The 21,469-nt window shown below is 42.7% G+C and overlaps 2 protein-coding genes and 1 pseudogene across 2 annotated transcripts; 2 read left to right on the top strand and 1 right to left on the bottom strand.

Annotated features, from left to right (window-relative positions):
• The first annotated feature begins 3,737 nt into the window (after positions 1–3,737).
• Positions 3,738–6,314, top strand: LOC115741219 (protein NRT1/ PTR FAMILY 5.6-like). Its single transcript, XM_030675003.2, has 4 exons — positions 3,738–3,896; positions 4,257–4,474; positions 4,617–5,164; positions 5,310–6,314. The coding sequence occupies exons 1-4, from the start codon at positions 3,755–3,757 to the stop codon at positions 6,217–6,219; spliced, it is 1,818 nt and encodes a 605-aa protein (XP_030530863.1). The 5' UTR covers positions 3,738–3,754; the 3' UTR covers positions 6,220–6,314.
• Positions 6,315–10,077: 3,763 nt separating this feature from the next.
• Positions 10,078–16,795, top strand: LOC115741222 (annotated as a pseudogene).
• A 3,444-nt stretch (positions 16,796–20,239) lies between these two features.
• Positions 20,240–20,998, bottom strand: LOC125316189 (probable glycosyltransferase At5g03795). Its single transcript, XM_048283722.1, has one exon. The coding sequence runs from the start codon at positions 20,996–20,998 to the stop codon at positions 20,240–20,242; it is 759 nt and encodes a 252-aa protein (XP_048139679.1).
• Between the last annotated feature and the right edge of the window lie 471 nt (positions 20,999–21,469).

The raw sequence follows: 21,469 nt of genomic DNA on the forward strand, positions 1-21,469 counted from the left end.
AGAGCTTTGATCGAGGTGGAGACCGCTAAGTCGATCAAGCATGTGCGAACCGACAGTAGCATGGAGTTTTGCTCAAAGCTGGTAAATAAATTCTGCATGATAAAGGGCATAGTGAAACACCGCACTAGTGCCGGTAAACCACAACAGTTTGCGGAATTGATGAGCAGAACATTACTAGAGATGACCCGTAAAATGATCTCTAGTGCTGGTATGGCTAGAAGAGTTCTAGCGGATGCGCTTAGTATGGTGAGCTACCTGGTGAACAGATCTCCATCGATCGCGATTGGATTTCGGACTCCCGAAGAAGTGTGGTCAGGTAACGTTGCTAATTATTCTACTTTTAGAATGTTTGGTTGCCCGTGTTATTATCGAGTAAGTGATGGTAAGCTCGATGTGAGGGCAAGGTGTATATTCCATGGCTATGCACGAGGTGAGCGGGGCTATCGGTTGTGGTGCTCGAATATAAATTCACCTGTTTGCACATGAAAAGTTACCTTTGACGAGTCTCCAGTACTTCGGGGTAGGAGTGTTCGTGGCAGTATAAATACGGATCTAAACGGTGTTCGGCTTGAGGTGGAGTTGCAACCAGAAACTCCCGAGGTAGCGAGTACTAGCGTGATAATCGACACAGATGGTGCTTGTAGCGAGGTGGAGCCCGTAGAGCCAACGGTTCTGTCAGAATCAGCGATATTGATAAGGTACGTGTTCGATCTCCCGACGAGATATGGATGCAACGGTGGTTTTGCTTTATCTGCGATTAAGGAGCTTGTGTCGAATGTCCTTGTAGAGCGATTAAAGGTGCATGTTCGGTTGGTATTCGATGAGGTCCACGATTACGGCGAAGTTCAAGCGCGGCTTGGACTTGGATGATATCTGTGGCGGTTGAGCCCATTGGGGCTGTTAGGAGAGTAGCAGATGATGTTCGGATTATAGAGAAGCGAGTGTGACATGGCTCAAACGTCGAGCCAAGGTGGAGATTGTTAAAATATATGTCTCGAGTTTGAGTTCGAACGAAATCCGACGATGTATTATGTGGATGCTCCAGCACGTGAAAGAACGAAAAAAAGATTGGCACATATATTTGCCGGTGGATATGTGTTCACGTGAAAGGATGAGAAAAGGGAAAAGTGCAATCATTGACTTTGGCCAAATAATGAGGATATTTGGTTCAAAGTGGACTCCTTGAAGACAACGACAAAGAAGAAAAGTTGCTTTCTTGGTTGTTGAAAAAGTTGCATGCAGGAGTAATAAAGTCCAAGTTTGAGACTTTGTTGTCCCCATCTTCACGGTGGAAATCTGCACACTCTTTGGTGGTGGGTTTAATATAAAATGCTTCTCAAGTTTGCTTTACAAATGACTCTTGAAAAAGAGTCCAGGAGAGCCATTCATTGAGTGCTCTGCAAGGGTTTCATTCGTGGGTTTTGTTCGTGGAATTACATCAATAATTCAAGTGTCGAAGCCGATTAAATCTTGAGATTAGATTTGTGTTAATTCCTTTGTGAGAATATCGCTAGGAATTGGGGGCTAAACACTGTGTGCGTTCTTGGATGTAATTGGGGTTTGGGAAACACCGAGAGTGTTTGAGTTACTCGAGTGTGGTTACGTAATCTCCGTGTATCGCTCGTTCTATAGTGGAATTCGTTGCTACTCTTCCCGTGGATGTAGGTCTCTACGACCGAACCACGTACATCCGGTGTCCGATTTATTTTCTTGTTCTGTCTATTTATTGTTCGATCGCTTGTTCCGCGCAACAATATGTTTCTACAGTGTCATTTGGTGTGAAATTTAATGGAGAACCACCGCAACCCAATCCGACTAGGGGTATTCGACAAGGAGATTCTCTATCCCCATATCTCTTCATCTTGATGGCCAATGTCCTATCTCTTTTGATGAAAAACGCGGTTGACAATGAGAGCATCAAGGGAATAAAATTGACCAGTCATTGCTCAACTCTCTCTCATTTATTTTTCGCAGACGACTCAATTTTCTTTCTCGATGGGAAGCTCATAGAGTGTCAAAACCTGGCTGCACTACTTAACTAGTATTGCATGGCTTCTGGCCAAGCGATTAACCTCAACAAGTCAGGTATTCTCTTCAGTAGAGACTGTCCACTAAGCCTAAAGGAGAATTTAGCAAGAGAACTGCGCGTACCAATTGTTGACCAGATTGGGAAGTACCTGGGTATTCCATCAAATTGGGAAGCTTCAAAAAAACAAATGTTTTCCCGGATATTGAGACGAGTGAACACGAAATTGGAAGGGTGGAAGGAAAATTTGATCTCCAAAGCAGGGAAGGAAACCCATATGCATTTATGGAGTCCACTGTTCAAAGGACTATATTTTCCTAACAGGGATTTTGGGAGAGCAGAAAGGGAAATAGACCGTCTTGGGCTTGGCAGAGCTTATTAATGGGAAGAGATACAATAGCTCCATCACCGATGTGGCCGATAGGCAATTGTCAGAAAGTGAATATCAGAGAAGACAAATGGCTGAAAAAAGGAATCATTGGAGGTCCTGCCTTAAGGAATGAACCCAAACAAGTAGCTGAGCTAATAATCAACATAGAAGATAATAGTTGGAAAGAACCAGTCCTCCGATCCTTATCCGACGACAACACCGTAGAGGAAATTCTGTCGATCCCAGTGCGCCCACAGGTTTCTAAAGACTCGATTGTTTGGACTGGAGCCAAATCGGGGGTACACTCAGTTAAGAGCGGTTACCACAGAATTAGAGAGGAGGAGAATAAGCCTAACCCTGCCCGAGCCTCTTCCTCCTTCAAACCATCTTGTGTCCCTAAGGAGGAGAGTATGGTATGGGGTATGAGAAATCATTACCAAAAATTCGTATTTTCCTTTGGAATGTATGCCAAAATTCTTTGCCAACGAGGGAGAATTTATTCAGAAGAAAAGTCATCGAAAGCCCTGCCTGTTCTCCTTGCAACCGAGATGTCGAAACCACGGAGCATATATTCCTTCTTTGCCCTCGGGCGAAATCAATTTGGTCCGACCCTGCGGTAACCGTGCAAGATTTCCAGGCTTGGTCTGTCAAGAATAGATGAACGGCTTCTGTATCGCATAGAGAGAGCCAAGGAAACTCACCTGATCCACGGCTTTGGAAGGCACGGAACAATTTCATCTTTAGACGTAAAGAACCGGATCAAGGGAACACGGTTCAATCAACCCTTCTTCTGCTACAAAATGCTAAGAATTGTGAGTAGCGAAGGCTTTTTAGAAGTCGCTTTCAAAAGCGATAGAGCCGAATCGTCGACCATCTCGACCACTCTCTTTCACCTCAAACTTAGTGGGAGCACCTAAATCCCCAAAAAGAAATTCGACCAAATGAGGAAAAAAAAAAACCAAAATAAAAATGAAAATGAAAATAATAATCATAACAAGTACCCACGCTGAATACTATTTGACCAAATGATTTGCCCCCACAAAAAAAATGTGCCTCGGTCCGTGGGACACGTGGAACCGAGCTCATCTCAACCGTTGATCACGCGGGCGACGCCTCCGCTTCGTACTTTGCCCCGCCATTAGAAATCCTCGACACGTTCCTCACGAGACTCTGCATCGTCACCTTCCCTCTGCAACGACGCCCGCAGCCATGCTTTCTCTTCCTCTTAAGAGAAAGCATGCGAAAATCATACCCATCTCTCTTCGGTCTTCCTCTGTTGTTATAGCTCGGTTCTGAGCGAGAGAGCCGAGGTGTGGGAAGCTTCTCTTCTCTCTGGAGAAAACAGGGGAGGAAAGGAGATGATGATGATGAAGAAGAAGAAGAAGGAAGCGAGGGAAGGAGATGGCGACAAGTGGGTGAACGACTCGTCAGTGGATCACAGAGGAAAGGTCCCGCTCCGAGCGTCCACTGGTGTCTGGAAAGCCTCTCTCTTCATCATCAGTATGCTTTCACCCCCACCACCATCTTCTTCTTCTTCTTCTGGTTTAGATCTGTAAATAATCAAGTTACAGCTTGTAAAGCTATGGCGGCTCTCGCAATTTGATTTTTATTTAATGCCGAACGCACCGGGACCATTCAAAATGCATAGACATCGATGCGAAGAATCATATATAATTCCTTTTCGCAATTTTCAAAATATTGAAACTTTATCTTCTTCTTTTTTCCCCTCTCTTTTGTAGCTAATATGAGTTTAAAAAAAAAAAAAAGTCATTTCCTGCCTCGTATGGATTTCCTCTGTCTGTTTCATCAAGGGGAAAAGTTAACAATCGCAAGGCTGTCGATTTTCGATTTGGATTGCAGCAATTGAGTTCAGTGAGAGGCTGAGCTACTTCGGAATAGCAACAAACTTGATCTCGTACCTCACCAGGGTGATCCATCAGGACCTCAAGACAGCTGCGAAGAGCGTCAACTACTGGGCCGGCGTCACCACGTTGATGCCCCTGATCGGCGGCTTCCTAGCCGACGCCTACACCGGCCGGTTTGCCATCATCATATTCTCGTCCCTTGTCTATCTTATGGTACTCAATCGACTACATCTAGCTGATTAGTTTAACGAAACTTCATTCCGAATTTTTTCGAGGGCAGCGGACGCTAAAGACGATTCGCGGGTCACTTGTCGACTGAGCTCCTGATGCTAATTTTTCGGGCAAAATTTTGCAGGGTCTGAGCCTTCTCACATTGTCTCAATTCATCCCAAGCTTGAGGCCGTGTGACAGTACCAGCCCTTGTAGCCGAGCTCGGAAAGTCCACGAGGTTGTGCTCTTTCTTGCCCTGTACTGCATATCGATCGGCACCGGAGGCCACAAGCCTTGCCTGGAGAGCTTCGGGGCTGACCAGTTCGACGACAACCACGATGAAGAGCGGAAGAAGAAGATGTCCTACTTCAACTGGTGGAACTTTGGGCTTTGCTGTGGCCTCTTCCTGGGAGTGACAATCATAGTCTATGTGCAGGACAATGTGAGCTGGGGCGTCGCCGATCTCGTCCTTGCCGTCACGATGGCGGTCACGATCATCACTTTCTATGCGGGGAGGTCCTATTACCGGTACCGAAGTCCCGAAGGAAGCCCTCTCACGCCGTTACTGCAGGTTTTGGTCGCAGCAATCCGGAAGCGAAACCTGCCTCACACTTCAAGTCCCGACTCGCTCTTCGAAGCCCCGGCATCAGAGAGTTCTCACAAGCGACTCCTTCACCACACGAATCGACTGAGGTATATGCAACAAAAAACCGAGTTGAATTAGTATCGGTATAGGCCTTCTCAAAGTACAAAATTCCAGGCTTCTCTTGGTTTATTCCTAGTCCTGCCGCTCTCGATCACGCTTGGCCGGCTTTAAATTCGATTCATATATGAACAGATTCTTCGACAAAGCCGCGATTCTTGACGGAAGCAAGGAGGCCTCCAATGGAGAGAAATATAATCCATGGAGACTTGCAACAGTGACCCAAGTAGAAGAGATGAAGCTGGTGCTGAACATGATCCCCATTTGGTTGACCTCGCTGCCCTTCGGGGTATGCATCGCGCAGGCCTCGACTTTCTTCGTCAAGCAAGGCGCAGCGATGGACCGGAGGATCGGCAGTGGGGGTCACAGCTTCGAGATCCCCGCTGCCAGCACCTACGCCCTCGGTGCCGTCGGGATGATAATCTCGGTGACCATGTACGAGAAACTGCTTGTCCCAATCCTGAGGAAATCCACGGGCAACGAGAGAGGCATAAACATACTCCAGCGGATCGGATTCGGCATGATCTTCTCCGTCGTGGCCATGTCAGTTGCGGCCCTGGTTGAGGCAAAGCGGCTAAGGACATGGAAACACGACATCCTCGTGCAAGGAAGGGCGATGACCAAACCGTCCATGAGCGTGTTCTGGCTAGCGCCGCAGTTCCTCATCCTTGGCCTCGGGGATGGGTTCACGCTCGTCGGCCTGCAAGAGTACTTCTACGACCAAGTTCCCGACTCGATGAGGAGCCTTGGGATCGCAATATACCTGAGCGTGATCGGGGGCGGGAGCTTCCTGAGCAGCTTCCTCATAATGGTCGTCGACCACATCACAAGGCGGGGTGGCGACGGCGGCGAGGGCTGGGTCGGGAAGGACCTGAACTCAAGCCACCTCGACCGGTTCTACTGGCTGCTCGCGGCGATAAATCTGGCGAACCTCTGCGTTTATGTGGCCATTGCGAGGAGGTACACCTACAAGAATGTGCAGAGGAGGGAGGTGGTTGCGAACGATTGCAGAGAAAATGGGGAGGATCATGAGGCAAGGGCTTGATGATTGCCATAATCCAAATTGAAAGTCTGGTAAAGGAAGTATGCACCATCTTGACTTAGCAATATTGCACGTGCTAGTTCTTACGGCATTGGCGTCCATCATAAATTTTCTGACTTGCTCTATCTTATCGTGAATGACATACCTTTGATCAGACTTCAGCTGATTTAAAAAAATAAAAAAGGTAATTTTCAGTACACTGATGGAATAGAGATATGAAAACGAAATGAGGAAAAGGCCAAGAATTTCCATAAATAAGTATGAGATAGTGATACACATATTTACATTCTTTAATGTTAATTATTGTTTTCAATTTATTTGTAAATGGGTTTTTTATATCAAGATTTCTTATTGATGAGCTTTTTAAGGTAAAATCTTAATGACTTTAGCATATATGCAATGAGATTATCAAGAGATCCGAATCAATCGTAAATAGTAAGTACTGACTTTTTTTGTGAAAAAAAAAAACCAAATTGGTACATTCTTGCCACATTTATATACATTTCGTTAGATTCCATAAACAAGAAAGAACTTGAATGACGTGATCAATCCACGCAAAAATTGGCAAAAGAACACCTGAAGAATATTTGTGTAGGGCGCTTACTTTGATGCCAATATATTTTTTTTATTACTTAAGTGTCAAATCGGAGAAAAAACGATCACTTTGGTGCCATCGATAAGAAATTCCATCCAAAATACATACATTGTATTTTTATTTAAAACGTTTTAGTGCCACGTTATTTATAAGTCCATGTGGCAATTTTTTTTTTCTAAAAATAAGTCCATGTGGACTCCAGATGGAAATTTTATGTGAAAAAAAGTTTATGTGGCCATTTTCATTCAAAAATTCACTCTTAAAATTTAAAAAAATTTAAAAAATGCCGTCAGGCATGAGGGAGGGCTCTTGGCCCTCGTTAGCGCTAGGCGGGTTGACCCCCACCCCACCGGCCGGTGGCCGAGAGTTGTTGCCAACCCCTAGACGACCAATCCCCACCTATTGCGGGCTATTGGCGGTGACGGTGGGGGGGCGGCGGCGGCAAGGTCCGCCCTCGCCGTTGCCGCCTTTCCTTTAATGTTTTTTTCTAATTTCTTTTGTTATTTAGTTATTGTTAGCTTAATTTTTAATTCTTTTTATCTTTCAGCGCAAATTAAGGAGTAAATTTTGATGTTTTTGCAAGTAAAAGTGATGGAGATTGCATTATAATTTTTCGGAGACAAATGCTGAAGTTTTATGCTTTTTTAGCCATTTTTTTTTACCATTTTTTTTGTTTTTTTAACTTTTTTTATTTTTTTGAATATTATGTGGAATTTTTTTTATTAATGTTTAGTTTTTTTTTATTGCTGACTAGCATTCTCCGGTGAGCCATTAGAAGCCACATAAGATTTTCAGTGACTCTTACTGGAGTTGACACTCAAATAATCGTTTTTAAAAAGAATTGATACTTAATTGATCAAAAAAAATATTGACACCGAAGTGAGCGTCATACACAAATATTGACATTTCATATGTACTTTTGCCTGCAAAAATTCATACTTCTCTCTTTTTTATTGTTTTATTATTTTTCACTTAGAACACTGCGACCTTGATGCTCAAATTCGCCTTCTTCTTCTTGTTGCTTCAATTAGCCCTCATTTGAAATTGAAAATAATAAGGGATTCTTTCTCCGTCATTCGTCTTCGTTTTTGCTAAGCACTTTGCTTCATCTTTGTCTTTGTTTTCGTGACTCGTTCGAACACTTTTTTTTGTCGAGTATACTCTTTTATCCAAATCATCCATCGTTTGCGAAACTAACAAACGCAACCTCAAGCTTTTCTTAATCAAGTTGTCTATTGTAGACGCGTCGGGCAACATTAGCCAATAATAAGACGTTAGAATTAAGAAGAGCGCAGAAGAATTCAAGTCTGCTTGATTAGCTTAACTCTTTTGCCACCAAAAACATCCCAACAAAGTATCCAAAAGTTGTTGACAGATGAATGTTTCCTCAATTCATGGCAACATACTCCAAATAAGTCAAAATCCTAAGCAAAGCATTTTATCAGATACTTTTATCATCTCTACACTACAACTATGTTTCAGCTGGTCCTCATTATGGTGTGAACTTCAATTCCCATATTGACAATTAGGCTAAGCTTGCCAAGGTTCCGCTTGCTCAAAATTTCCGGTAGGTTAGAAATTTTTTTCCTCAAAGTGCAAAATATGAATGATAATCTATCTTCGGATGTCTTACCACTACTATATTCTGCTCTATGAATGATAATCTATCTTCGGATGTCTTACCACTACTATATTCGTGGTATATGAACGACACTTGCCGGTTGTAATCTCCGGTGCTGATTACTAGTGGAATCCAGCTGCTGTTAAGGATATTAGTCTGATAGTGGATGTAGGCTTAATCATAAGTAGAACCACTATATATCTTTGTGTAATCTACTCTGCTATTGTCTGCTTTACTGCATATCTGTCGGTACCGGGAGGCCACAAGCCGTTCTTGGAGAGCTTCGGGGCCGAACAGTTCGACAACCACGACGAAGAGTGGAAGAAGAAGAAGAAGAAGATGTCCTTCTTCAACTGATGGAACTTTGCGCTCTGCTGAGGCCTCTTGCTGGGGGTGACGATCATAGTCTATGACCAGGACAATGTGAGCTGGGGCGTTGCGGATCTTGTCCATGCCGTCACAACGGCGATCGCGGGACTTTCTACATGGGGAGGTCCTATTACCAGTACTCAGCTCCCGAAGGAAGCCCTCTCTCGCCGTTATTGCAGGTTTTGGTCGCGGCAATCCGGAATCGAAACCTGCCGCATCCTTCGAGTCTGGACTCGCTCTTCGGAGCCCCGACGTCAGAGAGTTCTCACAAGCGACTCCTTCACCACACAAATCGACTGAGGTATGCAGCACAAACCCGAGTCGATCTTGTATCAATACAGGCCTTCTCGAAGCACAAATTTCAGGCTTCTCTTGGTTATTCCTAGTCCTGCCACTCTCGATCACGCTTCGCCGGTTTTAAATTCGATTCATTTATGAACAGATTCTTCGACAAGGGAGGAGGCCTCCAATGGAGAGATATATGATCCGTGGAGACTTGCATCAGTGACCCAAGAGGAAGAGATGAAACTCGTGTTGAACGTGATCCCCATTTGGCTGACCTCACTGCCCTTCGGGATATGCGTCGCGCAGGCCTCGACTGTCTTGTCAAGCAAGGCGCGCCGATGGACCAGAGGATCAATGGTTGGGGCCGCGGCTTCAAGATCCCCGCGGCCAGCACCTTCGCCCTCGGCATCGTTGGGATGATAATCTCGGTGACCATGTACGAGAAACCGCTCGTCCCGATCCCGAAGAAATCCACGGGCAACAAGAGAGGCATAAACATGCTCCAGCGGATTGGATTTGGTATGATCTTCTCGGTCGCGGCAATGGTCTAGGCGAAGTAGCTAAGGACAAACACGACATCCTCGGAGTTGTCGTTCGTGCACCTTCCCCAATGAAAATATGAGCAATCATTTCCCCTACACTCAATTCCCGATGGCCAACAGGGGATTCGGTATAGCAGCTCATGATCGTTTGCGCTGTGCGTTCCTACTGCATCGAGCATGCGTTAGCCGCAAGAAGTATGATTCCGAAAGTCACTTCGGTTCGCTAATTTAGGTTAGTTCAACAACTAAACGGAAGGATTTGATTGCATTAATTTGACGAGTTGTAGGATTTGATTTCTATTTTTTGAAATTTCTAGGATTTAATTAGACTTCCGTAATAAATTTTAAGGCTTCAAATGCAATTATCCTTATTTTTTATTATGTATGCTATAGATAGTTTTGGAAGGTAAGAAAAAATGTGACAAAAACCACTTTCACATTATGAATATACCCTTGGCAAAAAGCATGGACTTGTGAAGGCGCCCAATTACAATTACCAGCACCCTCTCCATCCATTTTCAAATTTTTTGCCGAACTCGCTCGCTCGCTTTCATTCATAGTTCGTACTTCGAAGGTAGGGTTTTGCTCTCTGCAAAATTGAAATTCTCTTCCCAGGCTCGATCTTATCAAATTCCCCGGCCTTTCTTCTCGAAATCGACTGCAATCCCTGCATTGCCAGACCCCACATTGGCCGCGATTTACGAGGGGTTGGGGGGGATTTCGACGCTTCTCTCCCTCGTTTCCCTCATCAATTTCCCCACAGAGGGATTGGCGAGGCAAGGTGGAGCGATGATGAAGAGTTTGATGGATCCGTCGACGGCGTTCCTGGCCGCGAGCGGAGGCGACAGCGTGAAGCTGTTCGACGTGTCCGTGGAGGCTGGGGATCCGTGTACATTGAGCTACGCGCCGTCGCCAGGGAGCACCGTTCACTCCATCAAGTGGAATCACACCAGTGAGTGACGGTCTCGGTGTAGCTGTCCGTCCTGTTTATTTTACATTCTGTCGGCGGAATTAGATTGCTTTTCTGAGCCGAAGTGAGGATTGAGTGATCGATTGGTCTTCACGAAAGTGGTAGGCTTATGGTAATCGTAAATGAAGTGTTTACTAACCAATCACTATACCTGGCGTGGGAGTAATTGGCTGTGTGTGAAACGAGGAGACTTTCGTGTAGGGTTGTCTCCAGTAGCATGTATGAATAAGATTAACAAGAATTCATATTGTGCCCGGTTGAAACATTCGGGTTTTACTTTTTCTAATTTTTTTTGGTGATATTCAGATTTAGTTGTTGCTAGTCCTGGGGAAGACGGGAAGATCTCGCTGTGGAGGAAAAATGGTCAAACCAGGGGAACATTGTCGGTGTCTGGGACAGATGGTGGAGACAACACTGAGGTACCCAGATTTACTCTTTAGTTCTTTCCCCATTGTTAATCAAGCTAAAAAAGGCTCACAGACAGTTGTTTTCTATTTATAGCGGTTACTATCTCCTGTTATTTGTAGTTGTCCCTTGCATTAGGTTTGGGATGTCAAAACTTTTAATTTCTGTGTGTCCAAAAACACATTCCTTATACAGCCACTATGTCTGGGAACTTGCTCCTCCATATTGAGCACACGAAAGAAAGAAAAATAAAACACAGTTTCTATCCCATCTGTCTTGCTTTTCGTTAGGGCTTTGAACATAGTGACTAGAAGAATGGGGGATATATCCGTTGAGTGGCGACTGGATAGCATAACTGTAATGATTCGGTTTTTTTGACTCCAGAAATTGTTACCTACGCTCTTGAAGCAGATTTAATGACTTTACTTGTACAATGTACACGGAGACAGTTGCAAGAATTTGCTGAAATGGACAGAAATTTCTGCATTTCAATCTCATTGGCAATTATTGATGATTCGCAGTTCCACTTGGTCTTTCACATGCAATATATATTGGTGATATGGCTACTATTTTCGTGCTCCTTTACACAATTCGGTCTCATTGCATAAGAAACTAACATGTTGCATGAGGATCACAAATAAAAAAGAACTCAACTTTTCATATTTGTCATGCTATCATGGCCATGGCATTGACTTACTGTAATTTTCTCGGCTTTCAGGAATCTATCATGGCTATTAGCTTTAGCAACAAGGGATCCAGATACAAATGCTCCAGGGGGAGTGATAAAGTTGTAAGAATATGGGATTTGCAGAGGAGGCGATGCATTAAAGGGTTAAAGGGTCATGCCAATACGATAACAGGTGCCATGTACAACTGTAAGGACGAGCACTTGGCTTCTATCAGTATCAGTGGAGACCTCATTCTTCACAACCTTGCATCTGGTGCAAGAGCGGCTGAACTGAAGGACCCCAATGCACAGGTCATTTATTGTTTTCATCCTAAACTGCAGCGTGGTGCTTGCTGGCTTAGCTTTGTAAGCTAATTTTATTTTGCTGGATGATTCAAGACCAGGTACTTAGGGTACTTGACTATTCAAGGATTAGTCGACGCCTTTTGGTAACTGCTGGCCATGATGGGACAGTTAATCTGTGGGACACTACTGGTCGTAGCCCCAAGGTTTACTTTTATGTTTTAACATATGCTTGCTACCATTGCGTTGTTTTGTTACTTTATTTCAAGATCCCTGTAGAAAATCATGGAGAATTGAAAAGGTTGTCATTGTCAATAGCTTTTCCAGAGAATTACCTGTAAAAATTTGATTGCCAATCGGATTAGCAATATAACTTCAGATATGACATTACAGCTCCATTAAGCACATTGTTTTGGATTTTCCACTGTCTTTTGGAAGGAGATTTTATTGAATTCGAATGAGCATCATTGTCAGACTGTCTCTTCTTTAACAAACATGCCCACACCCTCCACACAACCACCACATGGTTGGCTAGTCTGTTTCTCATTTTCAGTAAGTATTTGAGGCAATGTTTTGATGGTTCCTTTGTTTTCTCTAAGATTGCTTGGTTGAAGCAGCATTCTGCACCAACTGCTGGTGTTAGCTTCTCTCCATCCGGTGATAAGGTTTGTCCTTCCACTCACTAGCAGAGACCTGCATTTTAGCTCTTCTTCGTGTAAAGAGAATATCAGATAGCTACGGGCATAGTGGATGTGAAAGCTTGTTGTCATTTTTTTTTCCAATAAGGTCTGCCTGTTGTTGTCGATGATCTAAACACTGTTGATGATTCTGATATCCAGAATATCTGTAGCAGATGATCGCCAGTGTTGGTTATGATAAAAAAACTGTATACCTATGACTCTGGATCGAGAAGGTTCTCCTCCTGCACTTCCTATGAAGCACCTTTCTCTTCGGTGGCTTTTAGAGACGATGGATGTATATTGGCTGCAGGTACCCGCAACGGTTGCATAGTTTTTTACGATATCCGGGCAAAGCCTCAACCTTTCACTGTTCTTCGTGCTTATAATAGTTCAGAGGTGATCGATGTTTTCCGTATTTACCTTTACACCTGAAACTTTCAAACTTGGATACTCGTCTGTTTTTAGTTGGTTCGTTGTATTGTAAATCTTTTCCTGTGTTTTGAATAGTCTCCCTAATATGCACATAGAACTACCTAAGTAAGTCTTTGTTTTTGTGTATTTCGTTGAACTGTTTTCTCCGATACTCCCATCAAGCCCTTTTAAAACTGATTTTTTGTCGCAAGAATTGCTTCTGACTATTTATGGGTCCTTCTGTGTCTTTTACAAGAGTAGAACATTGCCTTTTCCCCTTTTTTCTTGACTTTGGATTGTTGGCCTGATAAGGAATGAAATTGAGTTGGATATGTTAGTGGGCATGGGCTAGCACGGGTGTAGAAAAGAATAACCTAGCCTGTTCATTTTATGTGAGATTAACATGCATAAAGGATGGTCACTCTGTCTCCATGAATAGAGAAGCGTGTTGCTATGGAAATGTAACCAATATGATGAGGCATTTGTTGCATAAATCTCCCTTTCTCACAATGTTCATCGGATGGTAGTGGGTTATATGACAATACAGGAAGGCATTTGTATGAGGGAATACATGAAATAAAATGAGTTAAAAGAAAATCCTATAGAAGATTGAAATTGAGCATTGCTGATTTTTCCGCTTTCTCTGCTGGTGTCTCCACCTATCATGCTCATTCTTGATTCCTGAATTGAATGCAATCTCTGCTGGTTTTTGGATCTGGCATCATGCTAGGAAATCCAAGTATTTATTCATGTAGATATATTTGGTTGAACTTTCTCTTCCAATTTAAGACCATTCTTGAATATTAGCATGCCAAATGCAGCCTATGTATTTCAGTTGGTTTCATTGTATGACCAACCAAAGGAAATACCCATTGTATGAACAACTGGGGGAACTACCCTGGTTTTGGTATAGTGATATATTCTCCTTTGTCAATTGGATAATGGATCTATCTTCCCGCTCCACAGAATGGAACAGCAGTAATGGTCTCTGCTGCTTCTTGTGGATCTAAATTTTGTGATGAATGACTGGAAAAGCATCTCTGCTGCAGGCCTTTTTCATGCTTTATTAAAATGGCTGTTAAACTTAGAATTTCCCTATCATTATCTAATTGTTGTGAAACTCCACAATAACTCTGATTAGAAAATAGGCCTTGAAATCCTAGTCTTACTATAAACTGAGTTTCTGTGGTATTGATCAGGCTGTTACGAGTTTATGCTGGCAAAGAGCCAAACCAGTTATTGTGAATGAGAGTAACTGTTCAGCTGAGACTGCTCTTCTTGGAGGTGCTGATGAAGAATCAATACTTATGCCGGATCCTCTTCCCTCCTCAACATCATCAAACCTTAAAATAGCTACATCAGTGTCTGGCTCACGTAATCCTGGCCAATCAAGTCTTTCTCTAGATGCAACTTCGCTGACGACAAATATCAGTGGATTGACCATGAGCACGCAAAATTTGGTTTCATCTGAGGAAACACCCAACATAAGCCATCTATGGCCGGTGGGACATTGGCTAGGTTGCACGCTCCACGTTCTACTTTTAACCCAAAGGATGACATGGAGGTTTTCTCTCCCCTTGTCGACATCCAGCCAATCACACCCTCACTTGATAAACTGTGGAATGACGATGATGGTAGGAAGAAAGATCTTTCTGCTCTTGATAAGAGACCTTCTTCGCTGTTGTTTCCTTCATCCATTCGCCGGTATCCCTTTACTGAGGATGGAAGTAACATTCATCCTATATTTGATTGGAAATCCAGCTCCAATTCAGGATAGGTTTGATATTTTCACTTGTCCCATGAAAATGCTATAACCTTTTGTTGTTTGATACACATTGTGAATGTAACTGTGCTCATAGAGGCAGTATTGCAATTTCTACTTGCTTCCATAATTGAGAGCCAGATTTATGTTTTGGCTCTTTTGAGGCAAAGGTAGAAGATGGACCAGTCCTATATGTCTTCATACAAACAGTCTACGAGTTTGATATGATTTGATTTCAAAGTGATTTTAAATATTTCCTGGAATTCCCAGTTTTTCTTTCAATGAAGAGTAGAAGGCATTCTATAAAGTTAGATTAACTCCATGTGGGATTTTGTTAGAAGACATTCTGTTTCGCTATAGTGACTCTGGTGGATGGTTACTGTCTTACCATAAACATCATGCTACTCACACATCTTATAGGAGTTACTCGTGAAAATCATGGACGGTTTCTTTACTTTGTGCAGGATGAGAATCAAATTTTAACACAGCTTGAATCTACTCCTCCTCAATCGTCCAAGAGTGAAGATTCTTCTATCACTCCTCCAGAAGCTTGGGGTGGGGAAAAGGTATTGGATAAATATGCTCATATTGGCCAGCCTCTCACTTTGCCATCCCGTCTAGGAATGTTAGCTGGAAGTCAAACATCAGGGTCAATGTTTTCGTTCCAAGATTTTCCCTCATCAGTGAGCCCGACAAGTATCAGCTCTTTAACAAATTCAAACTTTGTTTACACTAATTTGCAGAGTAAAGATGCTTCCAACATTCAGGAGACTCCACTTGGATATTCAGAACTCCCTCCCTCTAGTTCATTGTCCTTGTCTTTCGGGCCGAAAGGCATGATGGGACAAACTACAGTGGAATCTTCTGGAACAGCATCTTTGACCCTGCCACGTCTCCTTTCCACTTATGCTGAGAGAATTAGTACTACGTCTTCCTTCAGCGACGGGCCATCTATTTCAGTAGGTTCACCAAAAACCAAGAAAACAGGAGTTGAAACCAAGGAAGAGCTTCTTAGCAGTTTGTTATCTAGGTCACAAACATCAGCTGCGTTGGAACCAGGGATTCTTCCAACAATCAATGTAAGCATTCAAAACTGTTTGAAGAATGTTTTGTTCTAGAAACCACAAAGAATGTTTTTGTCTGTGTCTCATGATGGGGAAGTGTCACATATGATGGATATATTCTAACATCGTTCAACGAATAATAGTTATTAGTGGTGGCTTTGAAGGCAAATTATTGTCTTCTACACTGTACATGCTCAGTATGATATCAGTATTTTTTCTTTTTACAGGGAGGAATACCACATTTTCAGAAGACCCTTCATGTGGATTCACAGCAGGGAAGTTCCTTTACATTGCAGCTCTTTCAACGAACCCTTGAAGAAACCATAGTTTCCTTTCAGAAATCAATTCACGAGGATATGAGAAATCTGCATATCGAAATATTGATACAATTCCATATGCAAGAGGTATGCTCATACATTTTTCCTCCTCTGTCAATTTTCTCTGATTATTTCTTGCTTCCAATGAACAGATGGAAATGTCGAGAGTAATGGCCTCGATTCTGGAAAATCAAGCTGAGTTAATGAAAGAAGTCAAATATCTGCGCAGAGAAAGTCAACAGCTTCGCCAGTTGCTTTGAGATAAGAGAACTTAGCTCGATTTTTTTTTGCCGGAAAAAGGTTGAATCTCTCTTTCAGTATTAGAGTCTCTCGAATGCTTCGGTTTGATTCAATTGGAAAAAGCAACAGTTTCCTAATTACAGGTCATGCCTGGGGGGTTGGGTAGATGCTAAGAGAGATAAATGCGAATGTACTATGTGATGTAGGAATTCACTGTTGTACAGAGGTATTCTATTCTGCTGATAATGTTCTTGAAGCCAGCATAAGTTTGTTTGTAATATGTGTCAGGTACGTTGAGCACGTTCGTAGCTTCGATTTGGCTGAGTGGTATTGGTTTTCTTCCGTGATGGTGTTCCAAATGTCATGATTCACTGACAAAAGGATCTATTGTACGTAAGGAAGCCTCTTCAGACACTAATGGGAAGGACTGTAAAACTACTGTAGTATCGGCTTCATTATAGAATTGCCGAATCAGGATTTTGGGCTATTGAACTGCATACTTGGATGTTGCAAGTGGGGCCAATCCACTGTTGCTGCTCCAACCCCAAATGAGCTAAGAACAGTGCATATTAATAGAAGTCTTTCCAGTCAACAACACAAAAGGGCCTGTGTTCTTCTGTAAAAGGGAGAAAAAGCCCACTCTTAACTAGTATCCATACAACCTTCTTTGCTGCGACTAATGTTCGATGCTCAACTCGACTTAAATTACACCAAATAAATAGGATAATGCCATAACACCGAAAAAAGATATCTGTGGGTGCTGAAGAATTTCCTGGCAGTTTGACAAGAAGCAATGCAGTTTCAGCATTTCAGTAAAGATCTTTTGCTGCTGTGCACTGTGTTCCGCCACATGGCAATGTCTTCAAGTGGTTCTACTAGTTCGCCTTTTGACAAGTCTTGACAAGTCACCCACGAGGTGTAAAGAGCCAGTCACGAGGACCTAAAGCATTGTCCCAAAGAAACAACTCTTAAGTTAAATGATACGATCATCCGGTAGTAAAGGAGCACAAAAAGGTCGAGTTGGAAAGTAGCGTGCATCTCTAGGAAATTTGACCCCATTTGATTTTATTTTATTAAAAGCTTCCTATACTTGCTTTCAAATCCTACCATTCTTTTTGATGCATCAATACTAACATGGATTTTTGCTGAACTTTTACCATACTTATTGCCTATCATTGCATTTGCAGATTTAGAGTCGCCCCCGTTGCTGATCACACCAGTTCTGACATGGATTTTCTTCTTTAACAGAAAGAGAAAACCACTTTGCGCATACTTCCATGCTTTCAGGACTATGAGCACCATCCAAATAAAACACCAGTTCTCCTGAACTTTCAGAGTTTAATAGCCGATCCGGGACAATCTGAGCTCGCCCTTGCAAACTGGCTGAAGACAGCCCTTTAATGAACTGCTCAGGCAGATTGCTCTAGCACACAAAAATACATTAAAGAGGAAAGATAATCAAATAACCGCACAAGTGAACTCAGGATGATGCTTACCATCTGTTGCAGACAGGTTATGCCCTGATGACCCGTCCTCTGAAGCCATGTAGAGCACAGAACAACAGCAAGACCAGCATTAAGAAATTGATGCTCGCCCATTAGCCCAAGTTTCAGGCCCTTATGTAGGTCGACAGCCCTTATTTGAATTTTTTCGTGATTTTAACACACTGAACATTAGATTTCACTTCAAACCAAACAAAATATTATATTTCACGTGTGTGGTGCAGGCTTACGAGGAACTGTTGTCGCCTGACCGAAGAATCATTACTTAATAATAGGAATTTTATTAAGTACCAGCCAATTGGAAAATTGGAAAACAGTACCATGTGAGCATGCGCCGTGAAGAATGAGCGATTTGACGGAAAAAAATTACAAAATCTACTAAAGCAGCCTCCGTTTGTTCCTAAAAAAATGAGTGATTTGACCACAATTTATGTTTAAATGTTCTGTGAACAATGAAATTGTTTTTCTTTAATTCATTTTTTGAAGCTATACAAACAATCATTTCTAAAATATATTTTCTGAATTATTAAATTTTTTTGGGAACAAATAGAGAAGTAGCATGATGATTACTAATACATTTATCGTGTCTTTTACTTCCATTAGGATGACAAGCTTACAAGTTCGCGTATTATCGAGTTCTAATCCATGTTGGTAATTCTTTACTTCCTTAATAATAGCAAGTTTTCATAATTAGGTGTTTTTAACAAGTTTCGCATTCATATCGTTGACTGGAAGTTGTCAATGCATATTAGTAAATTACTGTCAATCACCATAAAATTGACCTTTGAATTTAGAAGAGCGTGATATGATATACGTTAAACAAAAGTTAGCGATTTACAGGGGTGCTTATAGGTAAGAAGAAATGTGTTTGTTTGTCTAAAAATTTGTAAAGAAAATTGATCTAATGCTTAAAAAAATCTTCAACTTTAGCCCCAGTCCCAATTTCACTAGTTTTACAAAAAACCTTAAACTTTATGTTCAATCTCAATTTTATCCTAAACGTTTTTGTCATAAAAAACCCTCAATTTTAATTCCAGTCTCAATTCTACCCTATTTTTCGGTCTCATAAAAAATAATCAAGTTCTACTTGAGCCCAAATCTATCCACATCAACCCTTTATCCAAAATCGCCCTTAGCGATCTTATGTGACATTTTTTCATGTCATTGTTGTAGTTTTTCCTTGGGAAGATGTCTTTTGGAGATGAATTTCAATATTACCCAAAATAGCATCTTCTAGATCTAAAATTTGGGTGAAACCTAGAGTAATTGGGATTGGTTTCAAAATCAATCGCTCTTACTACCAAGAGAGTCTTCCTTCAATTTTGAGCTCAATTTTCAATCTCTCGTGCTCGGGAGTGTTACATCTCTCGCAATCGGAAAACTCATGCTCGGGACACCGAGCTTGAATGCTTGAACAGCTTATGCTTGGAAGTTTTCCATCTCTCGATTGTCAACGAGAAATTTTGGACAGACCGATTACGAGTGGGAGATTTACGAGTCAAGTGAAACTTGGTGATATTTTATGAGACCGAAAACTTTTGAGGGTAACATCGAGATTGGATTGTGGAGCTGAGACATGAACTAAAGTTGAGGGTTATTCATGAAACAAACAAAAAAATCTTAAACCCGTTGTACTTTTACCAATTCAGTCCTAAACTTTTTGATTTTTGAAATTATTTTGCTGATAATGAACCTATATGGGGCAACATTAGGATCCCTAAAGACATTGAGAAATTACACGTTGGTTTTTTCCACCGTAAAAAAATTGATAAAATTAATGGAAGCACTCAATTGCACTTTTATATGAGTTTAAGGATTCAATCGTATTTCTGGTGAATATTAAATGGAACTTTTGATCTACACATCTCATGTTATAGAAAGAGAAGCACCAGCAACTTTCCAATAAAATCGACAAATTCCAAATAGAGAAGTGAATTTCAGGTGAAAATATTGCTCAGCATAACAAACTCTCAAATCCCAATGTTAACTCTATCATTAAACACACGGACTTCGAACTTCGAAACTTCAAAGGATATGTAAACGCTCCGGATATGATTACGACTCGTGTTAGGCAAATAAACGCATTTACTATTGCGTCGATAAGTGTTAACAAAAATGTCACAACCTTAATTCTCTGTGTGAAATAATTCAACTTGAATATTTAATTTAAAGCGTGCTATATTCGAATCTTTTATTTGTAATTTGCGTTTCGCCTCGGGTCGTGCAGAGGTGCCTAACATTGTCCATCGGGTAATGCTACTTAAGAGTTGCAAGTGGACCCGGATGGACGTTAACTCCACTCTCTCCGCGCGTCTCTGATCGAGTGCCGTCTGAGCCAAAGCTGATACACCACCATGTGGAACGCATCCAACAGCTGAGGCGACTGGTTCCACGCGAAGTGCCTGCTGGCGGCCACACACGATCCCCTCATCCTCTCCACATGCTCCCTCGTCATCTCCCTCAGCGCGCGCTTCACTCCCTCCGCCCCGCCGCCGCCCCCCGCCACCGCCATCTCCTGCCACCTCAGCACGTCGATCAACGGCAGGTCCTGGATGGGACGGTCCGTGATCACCCCAACCACGCACCCGAGCCGCATCGCGTCCCTGATCCCCGACACGTCACCTCCGTAGTCAAACAAGCAGAACTCGCTCATCGCGAGCCGGCGCTCGAAGGTCTCCGATCCGACGGCTCGGACTCGATCAGGAAGTCCCGATCTTCGGCTAACCGGCGGGCCAGGCAGGGGTCCTTGATCGCGCCGAGCCTCGCGTACGCCAGGTGCTCGGCGGGCCTCGCTAGGTTTCTCGGTGAAGAAGGGGCTGCCGAGGAGGGAAGCGAGGAAGAGCGTTTCGGCTTCCGATTTGATCTTGTAGGTCCTCCGGGCGTCGTAGACGAAGATCCCGAAGTTCGCGAGCATGTCGTCGTAGTCGGCGGCGAAAATTGGGGGCGATAGGTACCGCGGCGGAGGAGGAGGAGGAGGAGGAGTGAAGTGTACGGACAGTGGAGTCAGAAGAGAGAGTAGGAGGAGGAAAGAGGGGTCTGCGACGAGCATTTTCTTGGGAGGCGGAGGAGAGAGAGGGTGAGCAATTTAGCACGTAGCTGTAAATGAAGTTTAACAGGGGTAGCCGCAGTACGAGTATAGGATAACTTAGCACTTAGCACGAGCAATAATGTCAGCGATGTACTTTTGCTAGGGGAGAAAAATACCACGTTGACTGTGAACAACCTAAATATTGAAAAAATAACGTAAAAAGCCCATATCTTTCATAGCAAACTGACGATGAAGATGATGCTTAATATAAGCAATATGAGCAGAGTCATCCATAGTAATAATCATATTACCAATATAGAGTAGTAGAATAGTACAATCGGTAGGAAAAGTACGAGTGAACATAGCATGATCATTCTCACTTTGACCAAAACGCCGACCGAACAACATCTACAAAACGTTCAAACCATGCTCGAGGAGCTTGTTTAAGACCGTAAAGGGTTCGTTGAAGACGACAAACCCGACCAGGAGAAC

The sequence above is a fragment of the Rhodamnia argentea genome, chromosome 8 (assembly GCF_020921035.1).
Source record: "Rhodamnia argentea isolate NSW1041297 chromosome 8, ASM2092103v1, whole genome shotgun sequence".
Taxonomy (NCBI): domain Eukaryota; kingdom Viridiplantae; phylum Streptophyta; class Magnoliopsida; order Myrtales; family Myrtaceae; genus Rhodamnia; species Rhodamnia argentea.

Bases quoted from the DNA above. Each gene is read 5' to 3' on its own strand.
- LOC115741219 (XM_030675003.2), top strand. From the start codon at position 3,755: ATGATGATGATGAAGAAGAAGAAGAAGGAAGCGAGGGAAGGAGATGGC. The intron at 3,897-4,256 runs GTATGCTTTCAC...TTTGGATTGCAG, and splicing joins AGCCTCTCTCTTCATCATCA to CAATTGAGTTCAGTGAGAGG. The intron at 5,165-5,309 runs GTATATGCAACA...ATATATGAACAG, and splicing joins CACCACACGAATCGACTGAG to ATTCTTCGACAAAGCCGCGA.
- LOC125316189 (XM_048283722.1), bottom strand. From the start codon at position 20,998: ATGCTCGTCGCAGACCCCTCTTTCCTCCTCCTACTCTCTCTTCTGACT.